The sequence below is a fragment of the Corapipo altera genome, unplaced genomic scaffold (genome assembly GCF_003945725.1).
Source record: "Corapipo altera isolate COAL_440 unplaced genomic scaffold, ASM394572v1 46, whole genome shotgun sequence".
Lineage (NCBI taxonomy): Eukaryota > Metazoa > Chordata > Aves > Passeriformes > Pipridae > Corapipo > Corapipo altera.
This window is the reverse complement of record NW_020884883.1, coordinates 3,255,697-3,283,487: the sequence shown is the minus strand read 5'-3', so window position 1 is coordinate 3,283,487 and position 27,791 is coordinate 3,255,697. Positions and strand designations below refer to the sequence as shown.

At 40.1% G+C, this 27,791-nt stretch overlaps 1 protein-coding gene across 3 annotated transcripts in view; it reads right to left on the bottom strand.

Annotated features, from left to right (window-relative positions):
* ERICH1 (glutamate rich 1) overlaps positions 1-27,648 on the bottom strand; it is a 67,236-nt gene extending 39,588 nt beyond the window's left edge. Inside the window, exons 1-2 of one of the 3 annotated variants that reach the window (XM_027641119.1) lie at positions 27,549-27,648; positions 13,946-14,140 (exon numbers count right to left, since the gene is read on the bottom strand). In XM_027641119.1, coding sequence (XP_027496920.1) covers positions 13,946-14,140; positions 27,549-27,570 — 217 coding nt within the window. In that variant the 5' untranslated portion in view covers positions 27,571-27,648. Of the gene's footprint in view, positions 1-13,945; positions 14,141-26,544; positions 26,758-27,548 lie in introns of those variants that run through there. The other 2 variants (XM_027641117.1, XM_027641118.1) reach the window with 2 other exon arrangements.
* Between the last annotated feature and the right edge of the window lie 143 nt (positions 27,649-27,791).

Here is a 27,791-nt window from a genome sequence, read left to right as displayed (position 1 = left end):
ATGTCAGGGTATTTCCAGATGTTGCAATGTAGTTTTAGATGGCTCAGTGTTGTTATGTTTTTCTTTTTGGTTTATTGGGGCTTTTTGGTTGTTGTTGTTTTGTTGGATTTTTTAACACTCAGCTCCCTAAGTCAGCACAGACAGAGCACCAGCCTTCCCTTCTTGGGGGCAATTTGTCCCTTTAAAACGCAGAATCAGAGAATATACTGAATTGGAAGGGACCCACAAGGATCATTGAACTTAACTCTTAATCCTGCACAGGATCATTCCCAAGAGTCACACCACGTGCCTGAAAGTATCATTCAAACGCTTCTTGAATTCTGGCAGGTTTGGTGCTGCAACCCCTCTCCTGGGAAGCCTGTTCCAGACAGAACTGTTAAAATAATGTAAAATAAAAATATCTTTGTCAAGTGGACACAATTAACCTCCTTACACCACAAATTTGCTAGAAGATCCCAGGTGATCCAAGTCTATCACTGAGGTGCAGCTATGGTTGGACTAATTCTCAAACATTTAAAACATAGTTGTGTCTGACAGATTCCTAACAAGAATTACTTCTAGGTTTCAAATATGCAATTTAACTACACATACTGTATGCAAGTATGTAATTTAATTATACACTGACATTTCTCAGATACCCTACTTCAAAGAGTTCAGAATGACTGATCATCTTAGATATCTATGACAAACTACATTTCTGAACATTCAAGGTACTTCTGAAAAGCTACACACAGTTGTTTTCATCATCAGGAGGTAATAAATTTGTTTTGAAAACACATTAGAAAGTTTTTTTTTTTCTTGACCAAGCCAGAAAATTTCCAACTCATATTAATGATACTTACTTTAAAGGATAATAAAGGGAAAGAAAGAAATAATACAGAAAGATGAAGAAAATTTTGCAATTTGAAGAAAAATCCACTGAAAATTAATGTGGAATAATTCTGCAATCCTTTCCATAGGGATGATGCCAAATGGTTGAACTGGTAGCACTTGCATTGATTTCCCCCCCCCTCCAGGGTGATTAATGATGAAGTGCTAATTAGAGACAGTTTTAAATTAAAAGGATGTATAAATGTTTGCGTTATTTCCTTCTGAATGATTTCAAGTTTCCTCATGTTCTTTTCTACAACATTCCCCACACAAAGAGATCCTTTGCATGTAACTCAACCTTGTGCACAGAGTAGGGATGTGAATCTACATCATGCCCTTCCCAACATTACAACTGCAAGCATGTTGGTAGCTTGGCCAGCTATGCTATCTCTTGCTACCCTACTACAAACAAGTATCAGACTGCCTGAACATAAAGCATGCTTAGGCACACCTCAGACACAGACATGGCCAGAACACATGTTCATATAATCTTGGTCCTTTTGTGGTAAATTTACTCAGTTGCTGGTTAAAATCTTAAAATCCACTAAAAAAAAAAATCTTGGTCCTTTGCTTGCTGTAAGACTGGAAAGAGACTGAATCAATTCTAGTTTCTGTGGTGGGTTGATCCTGGCTAGCAGCCAAACACCCACCACATGCTCACTCACTCCCCCCTCAGCAGGATGAAATGGGAAGAAGAGGACTAAGAGCTCATGAGTCAACAGCAGAGAGATCACTTACCAGCTATAACAACCTTTCCTTGCTGGTTTATATTCACTCCCAACTTCACCTATTCCCTATTGCTGCAGTCCCTTCAGTGAGACAAAAAGCAGTGCAAGGTGGTGGGGGGGGGCTGTCTACAGTCAGGGTGCAACAGTTTCTCTCTGCTGCTCCTTCCTTTTCCCCCACAGGTGTTCTCTGTGGGCTGCAGTCCTTCAGGAACATTTCAACAACATAGCACGTCCTCCTCTGACCCTAGGGTTCCCACTGTTGTCACTCCTTTTAGTTCCCTCCTCTCTCAGGAGCTTTCTTAGTCCTCTCCTTTCTCAAAGAAGTTTCCCCAAGGCACCCCTCCTCAGCTGTGGGCTCAGCCGTGCCCTGCAGTGGGTGGGTTGGAGCCGGCTGGAACCAGCTGCATGGGGCAGCCCCGGCCTCCCCTCACAGAGCCACCCTGCCTGGACATCAGCACCCTGTACAGCTTCACAATCAGACAGAAATTTTGTCCTGCCCATGAAGTGCTTCCCTGCAACTCAGAAAGCTTTGGTAACCCACTGCTAAGTTCCCATAGGGCAGAACTCATACTGCAATTAGAGGACCCAAGTCCATCTAGAACATCCCGCAGCCCCCACAGACAGCTGACAAGTTAGCCCAATCTTACCAAGACTATCTTTTCCACAAAATTATCCTTTGGAAACACCTGGCTATCACTTCTCCAAATAGAATGAAAGAGTTTATCCTCAAAAATATGTCTTTACAAAACAGCACAGGAAGTGAGGGATTGATGTTGGTTCAAATACAAGGTCTGATTAGTTCAATGCCATACCTTCTACAGAAGTCATTACTGTCAGTAGGTATTTTCTATGTGGTGTTACAGCAGATATAATCTGGACAAAAATAAGGTTTGAAAGAGGTCTGTTATCTCCTTTAAAAAGTTTGCATAAAGTATGATTTTACTTATTAGGAAAGCTCTAGTATGACCATGTTAAAGTTATTCCTCATTTGTATGTATACAAATGAGACCACAACCTGAAAATTCTGACAATCCCCAATGCACATAAACACTCCCTTGTTATCTGTACACAATCACTTTCCCCTTCACTGACTAGCAGGATAAGTATCTATAAAGACAATGCACATACAAATCCTGGGCAAGAGTTGTCTCCTTCGAAAAGTCTTCATAAACTGAAGTGCACCAAAGGTGATATCAGTGACTAAAAGTAGAATATACACACCTCGAGGGTCCTCCTGAGCTGTGGTACTGGAAAATAGGTACTTTTACAGTTGATCAACATGAAGACATCAAATTGTCCTTCAATAGCGTGAACAAATCTGGTGATCCGAAATACTCACCCATTTCCCAATGTATACTCATTTTTCTTCAGATGACATCCAAGTTCCTGACCACTAAGCTACAGTTACTTTAGTCTGCCATGATAAGGTACATCAGAGTAACTTCAGGGACATGAGGTGTTATATTAAGTGCAAACAACCTCTGTTCACAAGTTTACTTTCACAGGTTTTTCAGTCTCAAGTCAATGCACACTACAGTGCTTTCCACAACAACAGAAGCTTTTAGCTCAAGTAGACCTTTGTGCAATCGGAAAGTAAAATCCTTTTTCTTGCAGTGCCGCGTAATTCCTGTTATTTGACCTCAGTTTTCAGCAGAAACCTCTCCCTCAATACTAGAGAAGCACATTTGGTAGAGAACAAAAACAAAAAAGTGATAATGATAATAAACAACCTAGCAAAGAACAGGTAGTCATTTACTGCTGGTCATTTGTTTCACTCAAATGATAACCATCACACAGAAATGGAAATGTTGTGCTATTTTGCTGGGTGACAGGAGTAGCTGATGAAGTATTTCTGTAGAAATTCACTACTGCAGGTAGGAACTTGTTTCTCACAAAATTATGGAACTCCCTTTATGGAGAGCTACTACAGTTTACCATTACAGTCTGATTCCTTTAGCTTGTTCTAAGACCTGATTATCTGTACTTTATCAGAATAAACTAGGGGAGTCATTCTAGCCAGTTTCTGGCTGAAGATGATACACTCCCTTCCAAACATTCTTCATCTTTCTTTTTTTTTTTTTTTTAATTTAGGAAAAAAAAGCTTTCTGAATGTCTTTTGAATATCTAATTATCTCAAGTTACATTGTTTGCTACAGTCACATATTTTACTGACGAACTTCCCTGTTTGCCAAGTAAACCGTCAAAGTGTATAGTTCTATTCCAAATTGCTCGATAACATACATTCAAACAATAAACTGATGAACGAATAAAGCCTTAAAATTAAATAGATACATGTTGTCCTCTGGCTCAAAAAATCCTCAAGCAGCATATTGTTGGAGAACATTGCGGGGATGCAGTACAATACACTTATTCTATTCCAATAACCTTTTCTACAATATTAATGGTCACAACATATTAGTGTAAACAGCAGTATTGAATTTTTTAATTTACCTTAATTTCTGCTACTTTATTGTTATGTTTACACAAAAAAAGTCTACTATCCTGTGTTTGTCAAGCACTAGCATGCTTTCACTGCATTCTCAGATTCTTTTTTGTGGTATATGAGCCATATCACAGAAGAGTGCTCCCAGTTCTTAGGCTACACACCATTTGTGCCTGGTAGGATGTTTAAAACAAGCCAGTTCATTACGACTTCCCTCCTGACACTTCACATCACCAGAAGTACTTTACTTCCTTGAAAAGAATAAGTCTAGATTACACAGCACACTAGACTAGAGCACTGAAAGAAGAAAACAACTTGAGAAAATCCTCAGAAGTACTTCCTCATCATGGTCTTTTCCTTCAGCTTGATGAAAACCAAAAACTTCAAAAGGAAACTGAGGTCAATAAAGACATACCCATTTTACAAGACCCAAAGTTAGGATGGGAAATTCATAAAAAACAAGGAACAAGAGAACTTAAATTTATTTCCCTCACTATCTCCCACATGCACACTAACTCTTAATTTACTTTTTTTTTAGACAAGTAGAAAGGCTGCATTATAGCTCATTTTATTGAAGACAGCACTCACCATTATAACTCAGCTTCAGTTTCATTACATTAGGAATCCCAGATATTCTTTGTCACAGAGAAAAAACTGATTAAAAAAGTACAAATCCTTCTTCCTCTTGTTCTCACTTATTGTCTGGGGAAGAATTTTTTTTTACCTACAAATCACTACAATTTCTACATTCTCCCAGAAAAAGTAGTGAAAAATAAGCAGAATACAAAGTGAGAGTGAAGCATGGAAAAACCACTGACTGAGGAAACCATGAAATGTAAAACTTTTCAGAGCAAAATCTGGCTACAGGCAGAGGGCAGTTTTAAAATTACAAAATAGCTAATTTAAAAAGTGGTACAAGCTATTTTGCTGGTTTTTGTTTTCTGAAAGTTGAATATAGGAGGTAATGATGAAACTATATAGCTAAGTGGTAAGTTATTTATTTTAATAACTTCAGTGTCCCACAGATGCCCTGGTATATGATTATATGCAATATTTTGATTAGATGTCTAAGAATTCTAGCTGTATAAACAGGAGCATAAAGCTATCTTAACATTAAGTTAGTACTCAGCTCAATTACTTCTCCTAGTGCTGCAGATCTTATTTGTTCAAAACACTTCTCAAAAGCCAAATACAGCCCTGTCAATCAATACTTTTTTTTTAAATAAATGTAACAACATTGAATCTAAAAGGCCATATCTAAGTTGTAATTAATTAATTACCCTCATTGATGAAGTGATTATGTTATCACTGGAACTCATTTGAAATAAGACCAGAAAATAAACAGATGTGCTCATCAGAATAAAAGTAAACAAAAATTCAGGATTTTAAACCTTTTTTTTTCCCCTAAATTGACATTTTCTATTCCCTAACACAAAGTCATCAGTAACAGTCCATTCCCACTTATGTAAAAAAATAACACAAAGCACAAAAAATTATGGAAAATCATTTCCCTAGAACTTAGTTCAATACAAAGCTCACATTATAAGCATTCCCTCTTTTCAAATAGTTGTTAGAGGGTACAGTTGTTAAGAAAGACAAGTAGAAAGTAAGCTTGTGTAACAGCAGAAAACATGAGATTTGACTCTGAATAACTACGATTTTGACAATGGCAGCTTAGGTAATAAACTCCGCAGTGTAAATCAGAGCAGGAGTGGTCTCACACAACTGATTTTGTCAGTTGATTTCAAACAGGGTGACAAAGTGGACAATGAGAATGTTACACCATTACTATGCTGCAGTTCAACTTAGGGCTATCAACCATTCTGTAGCTGAAACAAGGCCATTTTATCAAGTTCTTACACAAGCCATTTTTCCATTTCCTTTACCAAGATAATTTGTTTTCCTGCAGCTGGCTGCATTTAGGCTTAGAGCTTGTTTACACTTAGAGCTAAAGCTGGCATTTTCTACTCCAATTAGGCAATCCCTACATACTCTTTGATGAGCTACTTACTGAACTACATGCTGTTCTCACAGAGGCCAGAGGCTTTCCCTATGACAGATAAGCTGATGAAACAAGCAGGTAGTAGAGAGGAATGGGTGAATGTATATACGTAAGAACACTGGAAAAAGGAGGAATCTGTCAACCAGCAGAAAAAAACCCAAAACAAAACACAAAAAAAACCCCACAAAAACACTGCTAAGGGAACTGGAAACTGAACAACAAGGCTGTTTCTGTCACAACAGAATTTACAGATATTGTACGTGCAGCCCACTCAGCCTGAACAAAGGCAGGTTTTTGGTTTGTTTCTGGGTTTTTGGTCAGTTGGCTTTTGTTTTTTTCTCCCCTTCTCCCCTAAACCCTGTGTCTCTACATTACCCTAATCCATGCAGCTAGCAGGTTGTAAAACTGGTTGGGCACCATTTTTGCCACAGCCACCAGAGGCTGTTGTCTTCAGCCAAATAGTCTACTCACTTCTAGATATATCTGTCCCATTTGCACAGCGTAATGGCACTGTAAATACCATGTAATGAGAGAATTTTTAAACCCTTGAGCGAAGACCATAAGACTGTGTGACAATACTTTGTTGTATAATAATTATAATCTCCATTGCTCTTTAGCTTATTCACAATAGACAGCCTTTCAAAGTAATTAACTAAAGCAATGCTGAATTGTTTAACAAGCCTCTAAAGTTGTTTACTGCCTTGAGTACTGCTAGAATTTAATTTCTCAGCCGTACGCACTTCATCAATTTGATCAACTAAAATGCAGGGCTATTCATGCACATTTTTTAGACAAGTTCTGTCTTCTAGGCACTTGTGTCACAAGCTTAAGTTTTCTATAAGAGAATGGCTGCAGGAAGAAAGGATTAGAATGAGGATGGACACAGTCTTGGTGTCCTACTGATGATTTAAACACAGTATACTGTCAGCATCAGTAACTTCAATGGAACAAGTAAGTAGGAGAATACAAAATTATCACACAGCTGTACTGAATTTTGACAGAAATTCCTCATATAGGATAAGAACGCTGGGATATGTCACATTTGATAGACATTCATGTTTTTATTTAATAAATATGGAGTAAACTGCATTTTGCCTATTTATATAACATAACATGGATTCTGGCTTTTTTAGAAAACTAAAACCTGTTAGTAGTAACAGCTTAATACTATTCTTCATTACCTCTTACTTAAATGAAGGAGAAGAAAAGATCAGATAGGTTGTCTCTACAAGATCCGAGACTCTGGCCAGGCTGTCTGCATCTCAAATTCCTTTTTCAAAATTAGGGAAAATGCAAACATCAAAAGTGGCACAGTATGCTTTATACAGACAAACTGAACACTATATTTCACTTGAATGCAATTATCCTTCTTCAGCAACTCTGAAATTTCCATTTTTATAAGGAAGCTGCTAAACACTGATCAGTAAATCCCAAGTCCTTTAAAAAGTAGTTATCATTCTTACCAAGAAAAAAGTCTGAGACTAAGGAGGCCGTTTCCTCTTATGAGGAAAGGCTGAGGGAGTTGGGCCTATTCAGCTGTGAGAAGAGATCTGAGAGAGGACCTCAGCTACGTATATGTAAGTGTCTAAAGCAGGGGAGCCAAGAGGATGGAGCCAGGCTCTTCTCGGTGATGCCAACCACCAGGACATGAGGCAACAGGCAGAAACTGATGCACAGGAAGTTCCACCCAAATACGAGGAAGAACTTCTTTACTGTGCAGGTGACTGAGCACTGGAACAGATTGCCAAGAGAGGTTGTGGAGTCTCCCTCACTGAAGATATCCAGGAATCATCTGGATGCAATTCTGTGCAATGTGTTCTAGGATGACCCTGCTTGAGCAGGGAGGTTGGACTAGATGATGATCCACTGTGGTCCCTTCCAATCTGACCCATTCTGTGATTCTGTGAAAAAGCCAATTCCACAATTAGCAAATCTCTATGTAGCAGCATGCATGTCTACTCTGAATATAAAGCTATTAAAAATAATTCGTGAGGTTTTAAAATATCAACAAAAAGTAAATAAATTACGGAACTGCAGACCTAATGAGAAACATTTTTCATTAAATTAATCCTTGTTGCAAGTAGATCCTGCTCTAACAAGAGTCAGAAACAAACAAAACCTATCCTTGTGACAAAGTTTAGTCAAAACCCATATCCAAGTGTGCAATGTGTATTTTGAAATGCTCAGTCTTTTGCCAGATACCTTTTTTTTGTGATACAGCAAGTTTTTAAGTATTTTTATTACAGCATTTGGAAGCATATTTGCAAGCATAGGGAAAATGTTCTCTTATTTGTAGGAGCTTTCACCTTTTCATTTGCTCTCTTTCCCACTTTGCCTACCATAAGGCTCAGGTTCATTATGTTTGTGTAACTTTTAACTGGTTTAAGGTAATAAAGATGGCCATCTAGACCCTCTTTAATTTTACGCTGAAGCAAGAAAAAACTTTTTTATTACATCTTCTGAAGTTAAGAAATATAGTTCTTGCAATGGAAGGATCAAGTTCCTCTAGGGAAGAAATGGTTAGAAGTCTTACCTAATTGTCCTGGGGGATAGGAATCCCTACTTTAGTTATGTTCATTTTCTCACTGAGAATTTTGGTAAAATAGGGGAAAAAATGTCTCATTTAGGACACCCAGAATCCAAAGGAATGGTACATCTTACTATGCCCTAGAATGGAAATTCTGGCCACAGGCATATGTCCAGGTTTGTTGGGTTTTTCCTTTAGCACTTCAAAAAAAAGAAACGATAAGTGACTTCTTTCCTTCTTTGGGATTCAGAAGAAGCTTGACACTTCCACGTTTCCTCCACCCCTAACAGAACTACCACCTTCCTAAGGAAAGCACAAATAGCATTCAGAAGATCACATTATAGTCACAAAGGAAAGTGTCCCTCAGAATTTGCCTCCTATCTCCAGTTATTCTGGGTCTCATTGTAAACTTTAGCTCCAGAACTATGCAAGGAGCTTTATGGGATGACCCTTTCTCACAGTAAATTATTAATCTTCAAAAATTATATGAGGGCCAACATTAAAAGTTTCCTGGTATTCTATCAAGTTCATCTCAAGTTCAACTTGATCTCAAAAAAAGGATGTAAATGCAAATATTTACAGGATATGAAGTATGATCTTTAAATTTTATGGGCATGTCTCTATTATGCTTCAAGATGCAGGTATTTAAGGCAACGCTGCAAATGCATTCCAGTAAAGATCAGAATCTGGCCGGGGGGAAGGTAGCGGTGGTTTAGCTCAGACAAATTGGTAATGGTACTTTCACTATCTGAAAATAACTATTAAAGGCAAATAGAACGTTGTGATGAGTTTTATAGTAAACCCTGTTATTTAATGCTAGAAAATAGTTAAGACTAAGTCCACTTTTTAGAGAAATCCTCAACTTCTTACTGACACTACATTTTTTTTCAGTAGTATTTTGCAGGATTGAAATAATCACTTTCAAACTAGAAAAGAGTTTATATCTACAAAAAAAATTTCCCTCATTTTCCATTGTTGCTTTCAATTACCCATCTTAGACTAATGCTACTGACATCATCAGCTGTTTTGTAGTTACACCTATAACCTTTGATCTGTAAGTAAGAAGTAACTTAAAATAGTTTATGATCAAAATGTTCAATCAATGCCTTTATGTTTTTCCTTCACTGAGGTCAGACAGTTTATAGCTCAAATCTTCTAGCCCATCACTAAAGATGTACATTCAGTGTTCAATGTCATAAAATCACAACATGTAAATGCAAGAGCTCCTTAAATTTAAATAAAATCACAACCAGAAAAGAATGGCTGTCTGTTGGTTTCACAGATGGGTAACTGATTTATCTTTTTTCCCATGAGTTTATTACTTCAACCCCCTTCAAGGCTTTTTTTTAAGTACTTATTTGTTGAACATCAGTCAAGGCAGAATCCTTTCTATACTACTGCAGCCTTTGCATGCCTCTAACAGAAAGCAAGCTCAGTTACAGTTTGCTGTTAATTTCAAAAACAGCTTTGTTGCTTTGCTGTGAAAATCCTAAATAGGGGCCTGTCCTTTTTGCTCCATGTTCCCTATCCCATGATCTATATTTCACCTGTATTAGGATTCTGAACTAAAAGCTTTTGTTTCATTACCTTGAAGAACACTGCATTAGGAATCAGGCATAAACAATCAGAGGAGTTAAAAATCACAAGGTCAAATAAATTCTCCCCCTCACCTCCCACTTCAGTGGGAGTTTGGGCAGGCCCTAGTGTATAAGGAATGGTACAGATTTAATACAAATGAAAGCAGTATTAGTTTAAGAAATTACTTCATATTCATGCTTATTGAGCACAACTTCATCACAGAGCCTGTTACCTATTTTGAAAGGACAATTAGTTCCCAATGCTATCAGATACCATTGTAAAGAGTAAGTTTAATGTTTTATCAGCCTTTTGAAAATATGCCTCTCATTACTGACTACACAAAAGAAGTACCAGCAGTACTGATCTAGAAAATCAAAATGTGTGTCAAACAAATGGAACTGCAGAAGGTGAAATTTCCATGCAATCTTCTATTACAGTAGGGATCCAATACAGGACAACAGCTACACAACCCTTGAAAGCAAATTCTACCAAAGGGACATGTGAGAAAGTCAACCTGTTACTAGCCATCTTTATTACATATTGGGTGGGGGACTTTTCTTGTTTTTTAAATGAAAAAAAAAAAACCCAACAAAAAACCAAAACCAAACCAAAACCCCCCCAAAACAAAACAAAAAAACCACCAACAAACGAAAATCAAAACCAAACCAAAAAACAGTAACACAGATTTCTAGACTGATATATGTTGAAAAGACTTCTGGAGGTCATTAGTCCAAGCCCCAGTAAAAGTTTTCTAGTATGCTGTTGTTTTTGGCTCTTTCAAGGATAGGGATACCAAAACTCTCTTTGGGCAGCCCATTCCCAGTGTTTGGTCACCCCCAAAGCCGCATTCCCTCCCCCATCCAACTGGAATTATTCTTACCACAACTACTTTTTCATCCCTTCTCCTGTCACTGAGCACTTCCAAAAAGTGCATGGATCAGTCTTCTCTATATTCTCCCTTCCCATTTGGTAGCTGAACTAATTAAATTTCCTTCTTAAGACTGAAACTCAATTCTCTGTCTCTCCTCATCCACAGTGTCATCTGGCTCCCCAGTCATTAGTCATTACTATGCCCTCCACTGGACTCCCTCTACTCTGTCACTACCTTTCTTTTACCGAGGAGCCCACTAGTCACGGGACAGTATGAACTCACACATGCTGCTCCAGTGTGGTCTCACAGCAGGAAAGATCACTTCCTTCAAAGTGCTGGCTACACTGCTAATGCAGCACAGTATGTCATCAGTTGCCTGTGTGACAAGGATGCAATGCTGACTCAATTGGGCACCCACCAGAACCCCAAGGTCCTCTTCTGTGGAGCTGCTTCCAGTTAGGTACCCCCAGCCTGTGTTGCTGGTTACCATGTCAGATAAAGGACTGCACTCTAGTATTAATTGGTAATTAATAAGGTATATCACTAGCACATGGCCATCTATCAAGTTTTGTATTGCTGATTATCATCCTTTGAGCTTTGTAGTCTATCCACCTAAGCATTCACTTACCCAGCTGACATCTCACCTTGGTAGCTGTAAGAATGCTACAGGAGACCATACCACAGACCCTGCCTATCTACAAGCCAGTCATGTCAGCACAGAAGGCAACTGGTTTGTATAACCTGCCTCTGGTAAAACAAGACTTACTGTTTCCAGTTCCCTTTTTGTCCTTCACATGCTGGGAAAGAGCTTCCAGAAGGATTCAGTCCCTAACAGGATCACTCTTCCAGACTCTCCATTTTTGAAAATGGCCCTGGTGTTTGCCTTTTGCAGTCACTGAGGAACCTCCCAGTGGTGATGACTTCTCAAAGAGGATAGAAACCAGTCTCACAATGACATCAGTCAGCATCCCTGGATGCACAAGTCTTCGTCCCACTGGCATGCAATTGCACAACTGGGTTAACTACTCCCCAGCTGTCATTGTCTACTGTGGACAATTCTTCACTTCCACAGGCTTTATCATTAGGCTCAGGGGCCCAGGAAGCAGGAAGACAAGTCTTACCAGGCAAAAAAAAGGCACTAAGTACCTCAGTCTTTTACTTGTCTTCTGTCACTAGTCCCTTGCCCATTAAGCAGTGGGTCCACATCTTCTTTAGTCTTCCAGTTGTTATCCCCACCCTTCTTGTTTTTTCCCACATCCCTCATGAGATTCATCCCACATCCCTTTGAGCTGAGCTTTGGCCTTCCTAACTCCATCACAGCACACTTGGGGAGCATCTTTAGATGGCTCTTCAGTAGCCAATATCTGCTTTCACCTTATGTGTATAAGGGTCCAGAGCTCCCTCTCAGGAGGCAGCTCTCAGATATCACACAGCTGTTGATCCAGATTGTTATGAAGAAAGAGTTGCTTATGAAAGACCTGTAAAAAGCCACCTCAGCAGAGGTTCCCCTCACATCACTCAAAGCTGCTTTTATGATGAAGCTTTTAAGCAGTTCCCAGCTTCAGCCAGACTGAAGTCATGCCTGTGCCTGGGCACACAGCCCAACTCATGCACACCCTGACTGACAGACTTTACACACTGGCTTGACCTCAGGCCTGCCTTGTCATTACTGACTTGCCTGGTGTCTGGTGTCACTGGACTGTTGGTTGAACCTGGTTACTGTTACCAGACATGTTCTGCTCTTCTTTTTCAGGCACTGTGGGACTGCTTTCACAGTGATGACACAGCTCCTGTGCCTGCCTTGTCCCATCTAGCCTTCCCTTACTTTCTTTCCTCTTGCTGCTCCCAGACACATCTGAGCTCAAGTCAGGCATTCTGCCATACTTGCTTAGTTTTCTGCATGTCAAAATGAGCCATTCTTGTGCTTTGAGAGGTTATTCTTGAAGATCAACCAGCTCTTGAGAGCTCCTTTGCAATTCAAACTAGTCTCCCTATTTAATCCTACCAAGCAGACCCTTGAACAAGACAAACATCTGTTATTATGTAGTACAGGGCCCTAATCCTACTATTCATTCTGCTCACTTCTTTGTGGACTTTGCTCTCCTGCCCCAGACCATGTCCACTGTCAGTTCTTCCTCATTTGCAAGTAAAAAGTCTACATGAGCACCTCCCCTGGAGAAAGTTTTTATACTCTCGGGAAACATATCTTTTTATTTGAAGTCAGTTTAGCAACCTTATAGTAATGGAAAATTTGGTTTTAGACAAATACAAAGCAATTCACACTCTTATATTTGTGCACAGACTCCTTTACCCAAAAGTAATACCACAGCTACTTCATTTTTCAACTCCATCTTTTGGCACACTGTTCACATTCAACAACTCGTTGCAAAAAGGACTTTTACTTACCTGTACAAATACTCATGTGCCATGTTCACTGCATAAACACACACAAAATAATTCTCTTTAGCAAGATACCAACATAGTCTCTGAATTGATATTTGCCTTCTGTTGAGTTTGTGTTCCCCATGGGGTTTCTGTTGCAATATGAGGGCAGGAGGAAGTGCTGGATCATGTATTCCCACCAATCTTTGGGTGTATCTCTAACAGCTGAGCAGAGCTGTACCAGTGTAAGTAATTTTATTATCATTCAACAAACATTACACCAAAGACAGTTACAGCTTACACTGAAGTTTCACATTTGCTCCTGCTAAATGCTGCATTCATGCTTATACACCAAGACTATTTCTTGGTTTCCACAGGACTTATGCACTGACCTCAAGTGTTCTAGGTATTAAGTACCAGAAGCACTGGTATTCAAATTCATCTGTTGGTATCCGTAGATGTAAAAAGTACATACTATACTGTTCTGAAATAAAGCAGCTATATTTAAAAGCATATTATCAGAAAAAGGACAACGCAGTCTCACCTTGAAATGATTTGCAGGGTGTATCAGTTGATGTGCTAGCATCTGTTGATGAAGTCTGAACATTACCCAAATTCTTTTCTTTGGATTTTGATCCCAGTTTTCCAAGAACTGCCTCCTCTCCTCTATTTGAAGTATGCACAGGAGAAGATGATGAAGTTTCACCATAGAGTCGTTTCAGTAATTTTGCCAAGAACACTGTAGGGTAAGAAAACTTTCTTAAGCATGAAAAAATGCAGTGTTTTAAAGATATTTTAAGACTTAAACCCCCCCCAACAATTAATCGATATATTTTCCCTCATATTCCATGCAATGGTCTTCACTAGTCCCTATCTCTCACAGGCACAACTGAAAATAATATATATAAATTCTAAACTCAACTCAGAAAAGCCAATTTAAAGCCCCAGAGTTCACTAGCAAGGTTACATTTGAAGTCTTCTGTTTGACTACATTTTGGCAATAAATTAATACAGTAGATTTACAGACTAACCACAAATTAATTTTTAATTTTTAAAACAAGTACCTTCCTATACAAGTGTTATAAGGCGGTTCAAATGAAGGTCTCTTCTGGCACAGAGGCACTGTAATTGAATTACTTATTAAAATCAGTAAGCTACAACTATTTAATTATATAGAAAAATTAGAAGTAGACAGCAGCAGAAACACATGGTAACCCAATTATTTCTACAGAACTAGCAGTATTCTTATATGCCTCTTCTTCTTATGGGCCTCTTTCTGACCACACTGACAATCTGCTACTAGTTACTCAAACACAAGCATCATTTGATTACAGAAATAGATGCAAATAATCCACCCATCAACAAAAACATCTTCTTACGGGTACCTGTATATTTCAATCACTTTAGAAGACATGTTATACTAAAATATAAAATAATACTAAGAAAGTTTTTATCTATTGCAAAAAAAATCCCTAGTTGCATGAATTCTACATGATCAAGAAGATATTGTGGGATGGGGGGTGAGAAAAGAGAGATTTGGAGAAAAACATCTTATCTAAACTCCAACTTTAAATTTAATATACATTTCTTGGACACTATACAAGCAACTTGGTGCAGATTCATAATAAATACTTCTGCCAAGAGAAAACGACTTATATTGTTGTAAGAACAGTTCCTACTGCAGCTTAGCTGAAACACATATTATCATCACGTAGCTCACGAATAAATTACTTCACAACTTAAAAAAAATCACCTTCATCCTTGAACATCAAGTCTTTGATAGACAAACTGTACCTCCACATGTGCCTTGGCAACTATGCTTCATCTGTCATGTAAATGCCTAACTATGGGTTAGAATGCTTTGTTATGGGTTAAGACTACTGTTCCTAGAAAGACAGACACAAACAAGTGACTCCACGTTTTCTTTTCATAAGGTTCCCTTGCCAGGCTACTCTACAGCTACAAAGACAAAAATCCACAGTTGCCCTCAACTAGAGAAATCAGACAGAAATAACAGTGCAATAAGACAAAGTAAACTGTTCTTTGCAGATCTCTGACTCTAAAGCAAGTTATCCAAGTGGTTTATCCTGGATCCTTTCCCCAAGTGCTGTTCACTAACACTACAGCATTTTACCAAACTCCAGTAGAGCCGTTACTAAATGCTGTGGTTTAACGCTGATAGGCAGCAAGTCCCCCTACAGCTGTTCACTCACAGAAAGACAGATTGGAGACCACTCATGGGTTGAGGTAAAGACAGTTTAACAGGTAAAGCAAAAGTCATACACACAAGCAACCCAAGGAATTCATTCACCAACTCCCATTTGCAGGCAGGTGTTCAGTCATCCCCAGGAAAGCAGGGCTCCACCACGAGCTAAGTTTGTTGGGAAGACAAACACCATCACTCTGAACATCCCTCCCTTCCTCTTTCTTCCCCCAGCTTTATATGCTGAGCATGATGTCATATGGTGCGGGACATCCCTAGGGTCAGTTGGGGTCAGCTGTCCCAGCTGTGTCCCCTCCCAATTCCTTGCACACTCCCAGCCTCCTCGCTGGTGTGGTGGGGTGAGGTGAGGAGCAGAAAAGGCCTTGACTCCATGTAAGCACTGTTCAGCAATAATGAAAACATCCCTGTGTTATCAACACTATTTTCACCACAAATACAGAAAACACAGCACCACAGGAGCTGTTATGAAGAAAATTAACTCTAGCACAGCCATAACTAGTACACAAATTAACATTCAAGCATTTGTACCAAGGAAGCTGTTCTTTCAAAGCAAATTATTATTGACATACTAATGAATCTATGGAAACACATTTTCTACAAGTCTGCTGAGAAGAGCCAGCCTCCTCATAGCTACAGTTGATTTTATGCTCCCCATCTTGAAATCTGATTTCTCTAGTCATCTGTTCAGTTATCCCCACTGTCTGCCCCCCCTCTCCAAATTACATCACTCTTTTTCCTTTCTTTTTTTAAAATAGGGGGACTTTACTCACACACACATTAGCATTGCTTCAGAAAGCAAGATGAGACCTGTCATGATACACTCGTTCCTTCTCATTGCCATGGGGAACTCTCCCCATCTTGAATACCTCTGCCTGAGAAAGGAAGCTGAAACAATGCCTGCCTTTGAAGGGTATGAATACCAAGGAGAGTATTCTTTCATAAAAATCTCTTTTTCTCAGAAAGAAATATCTAGATCAGTAACAGTGATGGATTTACTTCACCAGAGCAGTATCCATACGGTTGGAGTTTTCAGCAGACACTGGGAGAAGCAGCCAGGTGCAGAGAGAGTTCTTTACTGCCTGCAAAGTTTACACACCTGTGTCAGCGCAGCTCAGCACTGACACAAGTCATCTCTTAAGATAACCAGTAATTCCCAATAACCAGAAGAGAATGGAAGTGAGCAGTGGTGACTCCAAGGCATGACAAGGTCCTCCTTCGGAACCTGATGTATTTCAAGCCTTCTGAAGACAGCGGGAAGCAGTGTATCCCAGCAGTACCCCCTCCTCAGCAGAACACAGAATCATCAGAAAGTGCTGAAAAAACTGACTGATTTAGTTTGAACTATTTGGAATCCTAAGGATATTCCAGCCAGAATGAAAAATAAAAATATGCCTGCAGCCCAAAACTTCTTGAACAAACTGGTCCTGCGTATTAGTGAACAAGGAAATTAGGCTCTGAGGAATACCTATCCTTCCAGAGTCAGCAGCTCTACGTGCTCCAAAGCAGCACTTTGCTTTGCAGTTAAGAGTCTCAGAGCTAACAAAATATTTTTCAGATGACAGAGAAAGCTCTCCCCTCAGGGTTTTATTGCTGCAATTACTTAAAAAAGATATCATGTGATATCCATGAGCACTGCCTTAACAACAGGAGGTTGGTCTTGCTTGATGCTACAGAGCAGTTCTTCCCTATTCAAAAACTCTTCTTAACCTGATGTCTTTGGCACTATACAGTATCAGAGATCAGTCCACTTGGTAAGAATTTGACCCTTAAAAATAACTACCTCTTACCAGAAAATAAGCAATAAAGAAAATTCAAGCAAAAATATCTGCTACCAGATATCTGCTACATATTAGAGTTTCAAAATGGAGTAAGACTTGCTCTCACCATATGCATAGGAAAGCCAAGTTAATAACCATATGGTTATTTGTTGCTGTTGTTTTCCAGCCAGCATAACTGACGGAGGACTTGTAGAGGTTTACGTGGTCTTTCAATTCTGATTAAGCTTTAAATTTAATTTTAAAAGAAAAAAAAATCAATTTCCAGCTGAAAACATGCAACCCTATCAAAATACCGAGCCTGTAACTGAAAGCACTGAATATTCCTACTGTGCAATGAGCTGAAGCAAAATCAGAACACGTATCTTTACAGAAATTAGTCCGTGACAAAAAAAAGCCAGTATTTTCAGACATGAGAACAAGCTGCAATAGGTACCAAGCTAGTTCTATGGCTAATTCTTGACAACACATGTCTGAAAATAGTGAAGTACAAATACATCAGAAAACTGAAAAAGCACCAGGACTCTGCAGCTTGACATCACATAAATACAGCAAAGTGTAAGTTCAAGAAATACAGTGCAGAACACGTACTGGCTACTGATACAAACTGTGAACATCCATGATCTTTCTATTACAATTTTGCAAGAAGAGTAAAGAGACTCCTTCAAATAAATGCATTTTTGGCATCTCTGTATTAAACTGATGCCTTGATTTAATTCATATTATGTACATAAGCAGACTATCCACAAACACACACTGGATAGCACTGCAGATTTATGAATGTTCTCCTGAGGCTGACAACATGACTTAGCATGACTTACAACTCAGTTAAGACTAGAGACTGTACAAAAAAGCATGCTGAATAACTAAACAAATTAAATTCTGAACAACATCAGAAGAGTTCCTGTCCAGCTGAGCATAGGAGGCAACAGTTTCCTCAAAAACATTTCTATGAAGAATGCTCGCCACATACTTTTGGCTACTTGCCATACATACTGTAAGCACCCCTACCACGTTTCTCAGTTGGTTGCCTCCTGCCTACTCAAGTCGAAGTTGGGCAGCAAGAACAAAACAAATGGCATCAAGAGCACTGAACACATTAGAACTCTGTGAAGCTTCAAAGTTGTCCTACTTGGTGTCTCTCTCTCTCTGTCTCCTACAAACAGCTTTCCAAAAATGGAAGAATCAGGAATTTCTTCTGAAATCATCCCATGTAAGATGTGCTAATATGCTATTTTTGCTAAAGCAGAAGAAAAGATAGTGCAGCAGAACGGAAGAGGACAGAAAGAGGAGACAGAATGATAATCCACATGCAGAACATATGGACAAGGCTTCATTAAAATGTTCAGTTCATCCCTTGCGGAATTACTGTCCAATATTCAAATGGATTTAAATCCTTGAAGTCTCTTTTTATTATGCAAGTACCATATCTCCTATGAAGGTCACGACAGGACAGTTACTTTACAGCATGGTCATAAAAATCACAAAACTGTTAAGGTTGGAAGAGACCTCTGGTCATCATCTAGTCTGATCCTAATGCTCAGAGTAGGATCAACTAGAGCAGATTGTTTAGGGCCTTGCCTAGTTGGGCATAACAATCATAGAATCATAGAATCAGCTGGGTTGGAAGGGGCCTCTGAGATCATCAAGTCCAACCCTTGATCCACTATCACCGTGGTTACTAGACCATGGCACTAAGTGCCACATCCAGTCTCATCCTAAAAACCTCGAAGGATGGAGAATCCACCACCTCTCTGGGCAGCCCATTCCAATGTCTGATTACCCTCTCTGTAAAGAATTTCTTCCTCATATCTAACCTAAAACTCCCCTGGCACAGCTTAAGACCACACCCTCTTGTCTTACTGACAGTTGTCTGGGAGAAGAGACCAACCCCCACCTGGCTACAACCTCCTTTCAGGGAGTTGTAGAGAGTGATGAGGTCTTCCCTGAGCCTCCTCTTCTCCAGGCTGAACAACCCCAGCTCCTTCAGCTTCTCCTCATAGGACTTGTGATCAAGTCCCTTCCCCAGCCTTGTTGCTCTTCTCTGGACCTGCTCCAGCACCTCAATATCCTTCCTGAACTGAGGGGCCCAGAACTGGACACAGCACTCCAGCTGTGGCCTCACCAGTGCTGAGTACAGAGGAAGAATCACTTCCCTGGACCTGCTGGCCACACTGTTCCTGATCCAGGCCAGGATGCCATTGGCCCTCTTGGCCACCTGGGCACACTGTTGGCTCATGTTCAGCTTCCTGTCAATCCAAACTCCCAGGTCCCTTTCTGCCTGGCTGCTCTCCAGTCACTGTCCCCAGCCCGTAGTGCTGCAGGGGGTTGCTGTGGCCAAAGTGGAGGACCCGGCCCTTGGCCTTGTTGAACCTCATTTCGTTGGAATCAGCCCAAGTCTCCAGCCTGTCCAGGTCCCCCTGCAGAGCCCTCCTGCCTTCCAGCTGATCGACACTGCCCCCTAATTTAGTGTCATCTGCAAATTTGCTGATGTTGGACTCAATGCCCTCATCTAAATCATTGCCTGGACCATCTCCTCTTCCCTAATCATGGCTGGACAGTCAACTCCTTGACCAGAGATGCTCAAGGGGACCACTTGAAAAAGAGTGACTCTTGAAAAAGATGTGCCTGCATTTATCAGGACCGAGAGCAACAGAGTCTAAAAGCATTTTAAGAGACTGCTACATACAGAAAACATTATCCAGACTGCCATTCTTACCAACTAGCAGGTGAAAGACTGATGATAACTTCAGGCTAGGAGCTACTATTCATTCCATTAAACCACTCCCCACAAAGCTTACTTGTCCTTTAATCATTCAGGATGGAGTTTTATAGTTCAGGTCTTCTGGATTCTTTCTGAAGGAGCTGCTCAGCTGCCCAAACTGATGAACAAAGGTCTTCATTCTGTATTTGCTTGGGCTAACACAGTGATTCTTGGGTCATGGCTCTGTAAGCCTCAAAAAGACAAAGGTATCTAGTTTGTACTTCAGATACTGGGGCAAAATTCGGTTTGTAGTAATGATGTCTAATGGAATGCAAGGTATGATACTCTGCCTACAGATCAGACACTGCTCCAGAGACCTCGTGTACACAAAACACCAATTCTGCCCATGAACCTCTGGGTGTCCAAGATGTACTCAGAACAGATGACAGTGCAGTGAGTACCAGCCCTTGTTACAGTAAATGGAAATCAATACACAGGATCTCCAAGAGTAATTAAATTTATTAACCTTGCCCTGAACTTCACAATACAAGAAAAGCCACACACACATCGCTCTCGGACAAAACCAAAGCCTCCAACCACAAAGTCCCACAGCCAAAACTGCACAAGTAAAACCAAAAAGGAATCAGCTGAAAGCTCAAAAACCCCAAACCATTGCTAGAAATGGTAGAGACCAGAGGCTTGAATTAAGTCAAGAGAACCTGTATCTGTGTGCAAGCACACAACACATTCTAGCCCCAAGGGAAATGAGTGGCTATTTAAACATTAACTTCAAATCCCTTTGAGTAGAGATCACTTAGCTGCAGAGAATATTCCCAGATTTGGGATACCAGTTCAGCAACTACCAACAGATTAAAGCCAAAGAAGAAAGAGAGTAATTAACTACAACAAAACATTCCATGGCACCTTAACAGGGTATTGTTTTCCCACTCTCCCTCATTTTTATATGACTTTCCCATTTCCAAAACCATTCAAGCTACACAGAAAAGAATGATGCAGTGACATGCAATTACATCATGTATAGCCCAACAGTTCAGATCATCATAAGGGTGTATCTAGTACCTAAGAAGGGATGCTCTTGTTCAGGTTGGGAGGAAGAAACAGAAAATGTAACATTTCTGCAACGAGCAAGGTCAGTTTTGCCAAGAGTGATGTAATTCCATTTCACCACGGATAGTGCAAACCAAAGCAAAGCACTGTAGCACTGTTATGGGAATAGTAAAATTGATTTTTTCAAATGAGGGGGAAAAAATAGTGAAATATACAGAATTCTAGCCGTGCGGAAAGTACAGTTTTTGTGTACAGAGGAATGGAAAGTCTCCAATTTGACAGTATTTTGCTTTGGGTTCACAGTCTGCAAGCAGTCCTTATCCTGCAGGTAAAGCTATGATAACAGGCTCTTATAACAGTAGCTAAAGGACATAAAAACAATAAAATCAAGGACTGCAAGATATGCAGCAGAAAATTCAGGCTGAAGCTAACTGTCTTGAAAAAGGCTCTTGAAGACAAACACAGAAGCTAACATCTTACAAGATCTTGTGTTTGGTCAAAGAGGATGCCATGCTGCAGATCATTTACAACATCTTTACTCTTCATACTTCAGACTTAACTGACTCTATCTATGAATTTATAGTCCTTATTTCCAAATAGCACTGTTATTCTATGGCATCCTTCCTTGAGGAAGACACCAAGTAATTTTTCAGCTTCAAATTTCAGAGCAGAATTCACTTGCAACTTAAGGCCAGAAAAAGCACTATACTCTCTTGTCTGAATGACTGGAAGGAGCAGTTTTACACATCTACCTACTCAGACTCAACAAGTTCTGTCTCAATACTGTTAATATACTTCAAAAGACTCTAGAGGTCCTTCAAGAAATGGAGGAACTCAGTAGTTCATAGCAGGGTTTTTTTTCCAGTGCTTAATCACCTTTGGCATAAAACACTCACAGCATGTTTGCTACTCACATTCGAAAATCTTGAGGTTTTTCAGCCTTGCACCTTTTTCTTAGTATATTACGGAATCCTATATGACACAGTCTCATCTATATTACGTTTCCTGTGAAGATCTCCCTGCAAGTTAGAAACCTTGATTCTAAAGTCTCTTGATCTGGAAGGCAGCCTCTCAGCCTCATACACCTTACTTTCAACTATCTGCCTTCAAGAGACCACTTTTTTTGAACAAAGATTGTTCATCCCATTTCTCCCACAGGCTGTTATCACCTGGGTCAGCTGACGTTGAGGAGTTATAGAAGAATTTAGTTGTATCTAAGGTCATATGAATTCTGTGCCTGAACTACTGGGTATCACCTGTCTACATCTTGTATGGTTGTTAACCAAAACATCATGGGGAGCTGCACAAGAAGCTAAGATACTACCATTTTAAATCTAGTGTGCAATACTAACTTCACAATATCAAGGTTTGTCTCAAGACACTGAGATAATTCTCACTGAAACAGCATCTAGTAGTGTTCAACAACCCATCAGACATTAAAATCAGATGCTAATTGCTAAATTTTTACTCCTGCCTTATTATTTATTACAGGTTCAAGAACCGCAGAGGAAAAAAACTCCAGTTTTGTGCTCTAAGGTAGTAGTTGATAAAATGTGGCTCTATTTATCTTTTTACTTAGCACTAATTTTTATAAAACATGGAAACCCACTTGGTTATCCAAAGCTCAGCAATATATAATTCTCCTATCTTTGAGGCAACTTTTGAACAGCTTTATTTAAGTAAATAGCACACATCAGCAGGATTCAAAGGTAGGAAAATAAAAGAATATAGTGATTACATACCCCACATTTACATATTCACCTAAATTAAGCAGTTATCACAATGGGAGAGGGATTTTACCACTCCAAGATTGACTAGTGTGCATCCAGACCAACACATTTCATAGCAATTGCAGATACAAACCAGTAAGTTATTCACTACATAAAGCAGACATTTATTTTCTCTTCTTAACTTAGAAGAAACTGGTTCAGGTTCACCAAGCATGATCTCTATATCAAACTGCAGTTTCAAATCAGTAAGACTGGTGCTACATCTGTCAGCAAATTGTACATGACTGTGTAGTTCAATAAGAATCTGACTAATAGATTGTGCCATCCTGTCTCAACAAAGGTTTTAGAGATCTCTCAGTAGGCCACCTTAATTGCAGCCACAAGCAATCTAGACATCTAATAAACTTGACATGACACAGATGATAAGAAGCTACATAAGCACAGTGAGAACATCAGGATTTTGTTCTGGCTGTTCATAACCCCATCTGCCTTGTAGTGAAACCGTGTAAAATGCCTACTGCTACTGCAGTCCTGGGAGTCCTGGAAAAACAGAGCATCTTCACTGTTATTTCAATGTGTGGAGCCTATCATCTTCCACACAACCTAAAAATATATTTCTCATACTGCACCATTATCTTGTTTTTACCTGTCACAATCAAACAGACCTCACTCAAAAGAGCCACAGATATCTCACACACCTTTACTAAACCTCAGCTTTGGTGATTATTATTGTTAGTAGTAGTAATAACTGGCTACTCAGAGCTGGACCATCTGTAAACCATAGTTGCACGAGACTGTGTCAGCAGTGTGCCCTGGCAGCCAGGAGGGTCCCCCATGTCCTGGGCCAAACACAAAAAAACCCAACTCACTCAGAGTTCAGATTACCGAAGAGAAAAAAACCTTGAATTTTAAAGAGACAGTTTCATATGAAGAGATGAAGCAAGATAAAATGAAGTTCAATATACCAGGATTTAAAAAACAAACCATGAAACTGGTAGGTGTTGTATCACTGAGCGTAGACAAAAGTCCAACAAGATTGTGCATTATTGTTATTTAAAAGGAATCTTGATATGGTTATATTATAGAAAATATAAATACAACTGAATTTCTACATAGCCTTCTTCAAGGAGTAAATATATATCACCGTTTGCTGTGATTTCAGTATTTGATTTCAACATAATATCCAGCAACTTCTGCAAGTGTCCCCACATATACATGTAACACAAATCAGTATTATACCAAACACCCCATCAAGACAAAGTTCTGGAAGTTTCAACGCAACTGAATTTTTATTTTCTTTCATCTGCGGAGTTTTAATTTAAGACGTTAGGCAACCCACAGAAATCTAAACTTCTTGAGAACAGTTTTCAACCTTTTGAACTAAACACAACCGAAAACATAAGAAACCACATATTGCCGTAAGAATCTGTGCCTGTTTTGGCTGGGATAGAGTTAATTTTCTTCACAATAGCTGGTATGGGGCTGTGTTTTGGATTTGTGCTGAAAACAAGGTTGATAATACAGGGATGTTTTCCTTATTGCTGAGCAGTGCCAAAGGCCCTTTGTGCTCCTCACCCCACCCCTCCAGAGAGGAGGCTGGGAGGGGACACATCTGGGACAGCGACCCCAAACGACCAAAGGAATATTCCATACCATACGTTGTCATACTCAGCATATAAAGCTGGGGGGAAGAAGGAGGAGATATTCAGTGTGGTGAAGCTTGTCTTTCCAAGTCATTGTTGCATGTGATGGAGCCCTGTTTTCCTGGGGATAACTGAACACCTGCCTGCCCATGGGAAGTAGTGAATTATTTCCTTCTTCTGCTTTGCTTGTGCAGATTTTGTCTTACCTATTAAACTGTCTTTATCTCAACCAAGTGAAATAAAAGTGAATTTTCTCACTCAACATACACCTGTTCTTAAATATATCCTAGCATCTAAACAGAGTCCCATCTATCACTTGTGGACTACCATATCTCACAGCAAAGTAGGTAAGAATTGTTACAAAGTAAAATTTCTAAAAAGAAACCAACCTTAAACTAACACTCTCCATCCCCTAAAAAACCCAAACAACCATGCACACAAAATACAGAACCCTCAGGACCACATTATGTGTAGTTCTGCACGTGCAGCGCTCTGTGAGCATGAGCTCCTCTCACAGACTTTCAAAACAGAAAGTCATTGGATGTATAATCTCTGCTTCTTTCATTATCATGTTGGCCTTTCTCATCCTGGCACAACACTGAAGTCAGCAACAGAAAGGGCTTAACATTTTCTTTTCCTCCCTCCATAAAAGGTTTTAATGGTACAGTCAAGTACTTTTACTCCAGTGCAACTCTTACATTTAATTACAAAAAACAGATATTTGTGGTTTATTCAATTACAATACAAATAAAATTTATATCTTGGTAAGCTGTAATAAATCTTTGGTCACTGAAACCAACACCCCCAATTGTTTAGGGGGAGCAGCCAGGGGGAGCGGCCCAAATAGTGTCAGCCATTAAACTCCATTTCTAATTAATATTTCCCTTACTGACAAGCATATGTGAATAAAGACATTGACCTTAAAAAAAAGGTGCTGATCTTTTTTTCCAGTAAAACCTCAAACTATTTTCTAAAAAATTATGTTGAGTTTAAAAAACAACAATAAAAAGTATTTCAAACCCCTCCATATCTCTATTGAGAGATACGTTGCTTTGAAACAATTACAAAAATGAAAATAATGTTGTGTTTTTCTGCAAGAATTAAGCTGTTTAATATCTGATTTGGCCAACAAACCCCCCAAACTAAGGAACTGCAATCTCATCTTAACCCCCATAACAATCCTGCCCCAAGCCATCTGATTCATCACAAAAAGGTGGAATAGCAGTCCTCGAAGCAATACTCTATTTAAAACCATTTGTTACTGATGTTTAACAGCTACAAATTATGCACTCAGCTGTTCTGGACAGAATAGTCATCTTATTGGTAATACATATTATGATAATGGTTGTACCTTTAGCCCTGTTATGAATTATTGGTACATAACCAACTAAAAAACAAAAAGCACCCCAAAACTCAAAAAAACGCACTTTCTCAGTTAGACCTGCCCCACTCTTCCTGGTAGAATGAAGTGCCTGCACTATGGCTTTCTGCTATTTTCTTCTCACTGACAATCAGACCCACCACCTACAAGCTGCTGACCATCCCATTTATTCTGTATTATGGCCCAGTATAAAATAAAAAGCTTCATTGTTCACTTGTAACGCAGACAGAACTCTGTCTTCAGCATCTTCAACCTAATTTTACAGACAGGAGCAAAACCAACCTTAAAGAGAAGCATCTAAACCTTCTTTTCAGTTTTTAAAAAAATGTATACAGTTTCACACAATAGAAATCCAACAGTTTTCATATATGCTATCAGCTGCAGAGGCTGATCAGATCACGCTGTAAACTCTCCCAATTGCGTTATTTCCTCCTGGGTGAGCATGTGGCATCCTTGTATTTCTCACTGTATTTTCTTTCCAATCTTAAGTCATCATTCCTTAGAGTTACTGAATAAAACATGCATGATTTCTAACTGAACACAGTAAAGACAGTCACTCAGCATGATCATTTTATCTTTCTCTGCCACACTACCAAAACAAGTGGTTCATTATTTTACCTTTGGTTTTACACAATTTGAGTGCTTTAGAATTTGGATCCCTCGTTTTCAGCTCTAGAGCCATGCATTCATTTACAAGTGCATGAACTCACTCTTCCCCAATACTCTTTCTTCCGGAAGACATCAATTTGTAATTCACATCCCCAAAGTCTCGAAGTAAAACAGTTACTCCTCCATTTATCACAAGAAAGCTGCATCTAAAACACAGAGAACACTACTTTTTATTTATATTTCCTTCAAAGTATCACTAGTTACAGTCAGCAAATAGCTCAAACACTAACTCTAGCTGATCTGTCTCACTCTCAAGTTGTTATCCTCGCATGAAGGATTCCAGTTTCAGGATGCTGGAACTGTCTGAAAACGCAAAAACCAGCCACAGCATGAGCATCCAGCTCTACTCAATCCTCCTTAAGAAACAGATATCACTTACAAAACATCTCTCTTTATTATTGCATTCTTCCTGAGCAAAGCCGTGTCTTCTAAAACATAAACCGAATGGACTGAAGTTTTGCTTGGATAAGCAGAAAGCTTTTATTTTATTCTTTGCAAGCACAGTACCATAATTATTTCAAAACTGAGCTGATTCACTTTAAATAAGCCAAGTTAAATGGTCACTAACAGCAAGTAAGCACACACGCACGTGCATACGGAGAAAAATGGTATTATCTTAAAATACTTTGTGATTAAAAAGCAAATTTTATTTGCTACTTCTCCCCCGCGCCCCAGGCAGGAACAGGCGGCAGCAGGACCCTCGGTGCCACGGCAGGTGCGGGGCAGGAGCTCGGGAGTGCTCAGCCCCGGACGCTCCGGGCACCCCCCGCCCCGGCCTTCCCCCTGCCGGGCTCTCCCGGCTTCCCACCGCCCGCTCCCGCTCCGGAACGCGCCTGGGCCGAGGGCAGCCGCGCCCAGGGCTGCCGCCACCACCGCCCCCCGGCTCCCTCCGTGCCCAGCCCCGGGTGCAGCGCGGCAGCCCCGACCCCTCCGCCCCCTCAGCGCGGCCTCACCTTCCCTCCTGCTCTCTGCCATGGCCCCGCGGCCCCGCCGAGCCGCCCGCCCCGCCCCCCGCAGCCCCCGCCAGCCTTCCTTCCCGTTGGCCGCCGAGCCTGTCCGTCAGGGCAAGGGCGCGGCGCTATTGGCGGAGGCTGCGTCAGGGGCGTGCCAGCGCTGCGGGCGGCCCCGCCCCCTCTCGCCCGGCGCAATGCGCGCGGGCTCCGGCAGGGGGCGCGCGGCTGCGCAGAGCCGGCGGG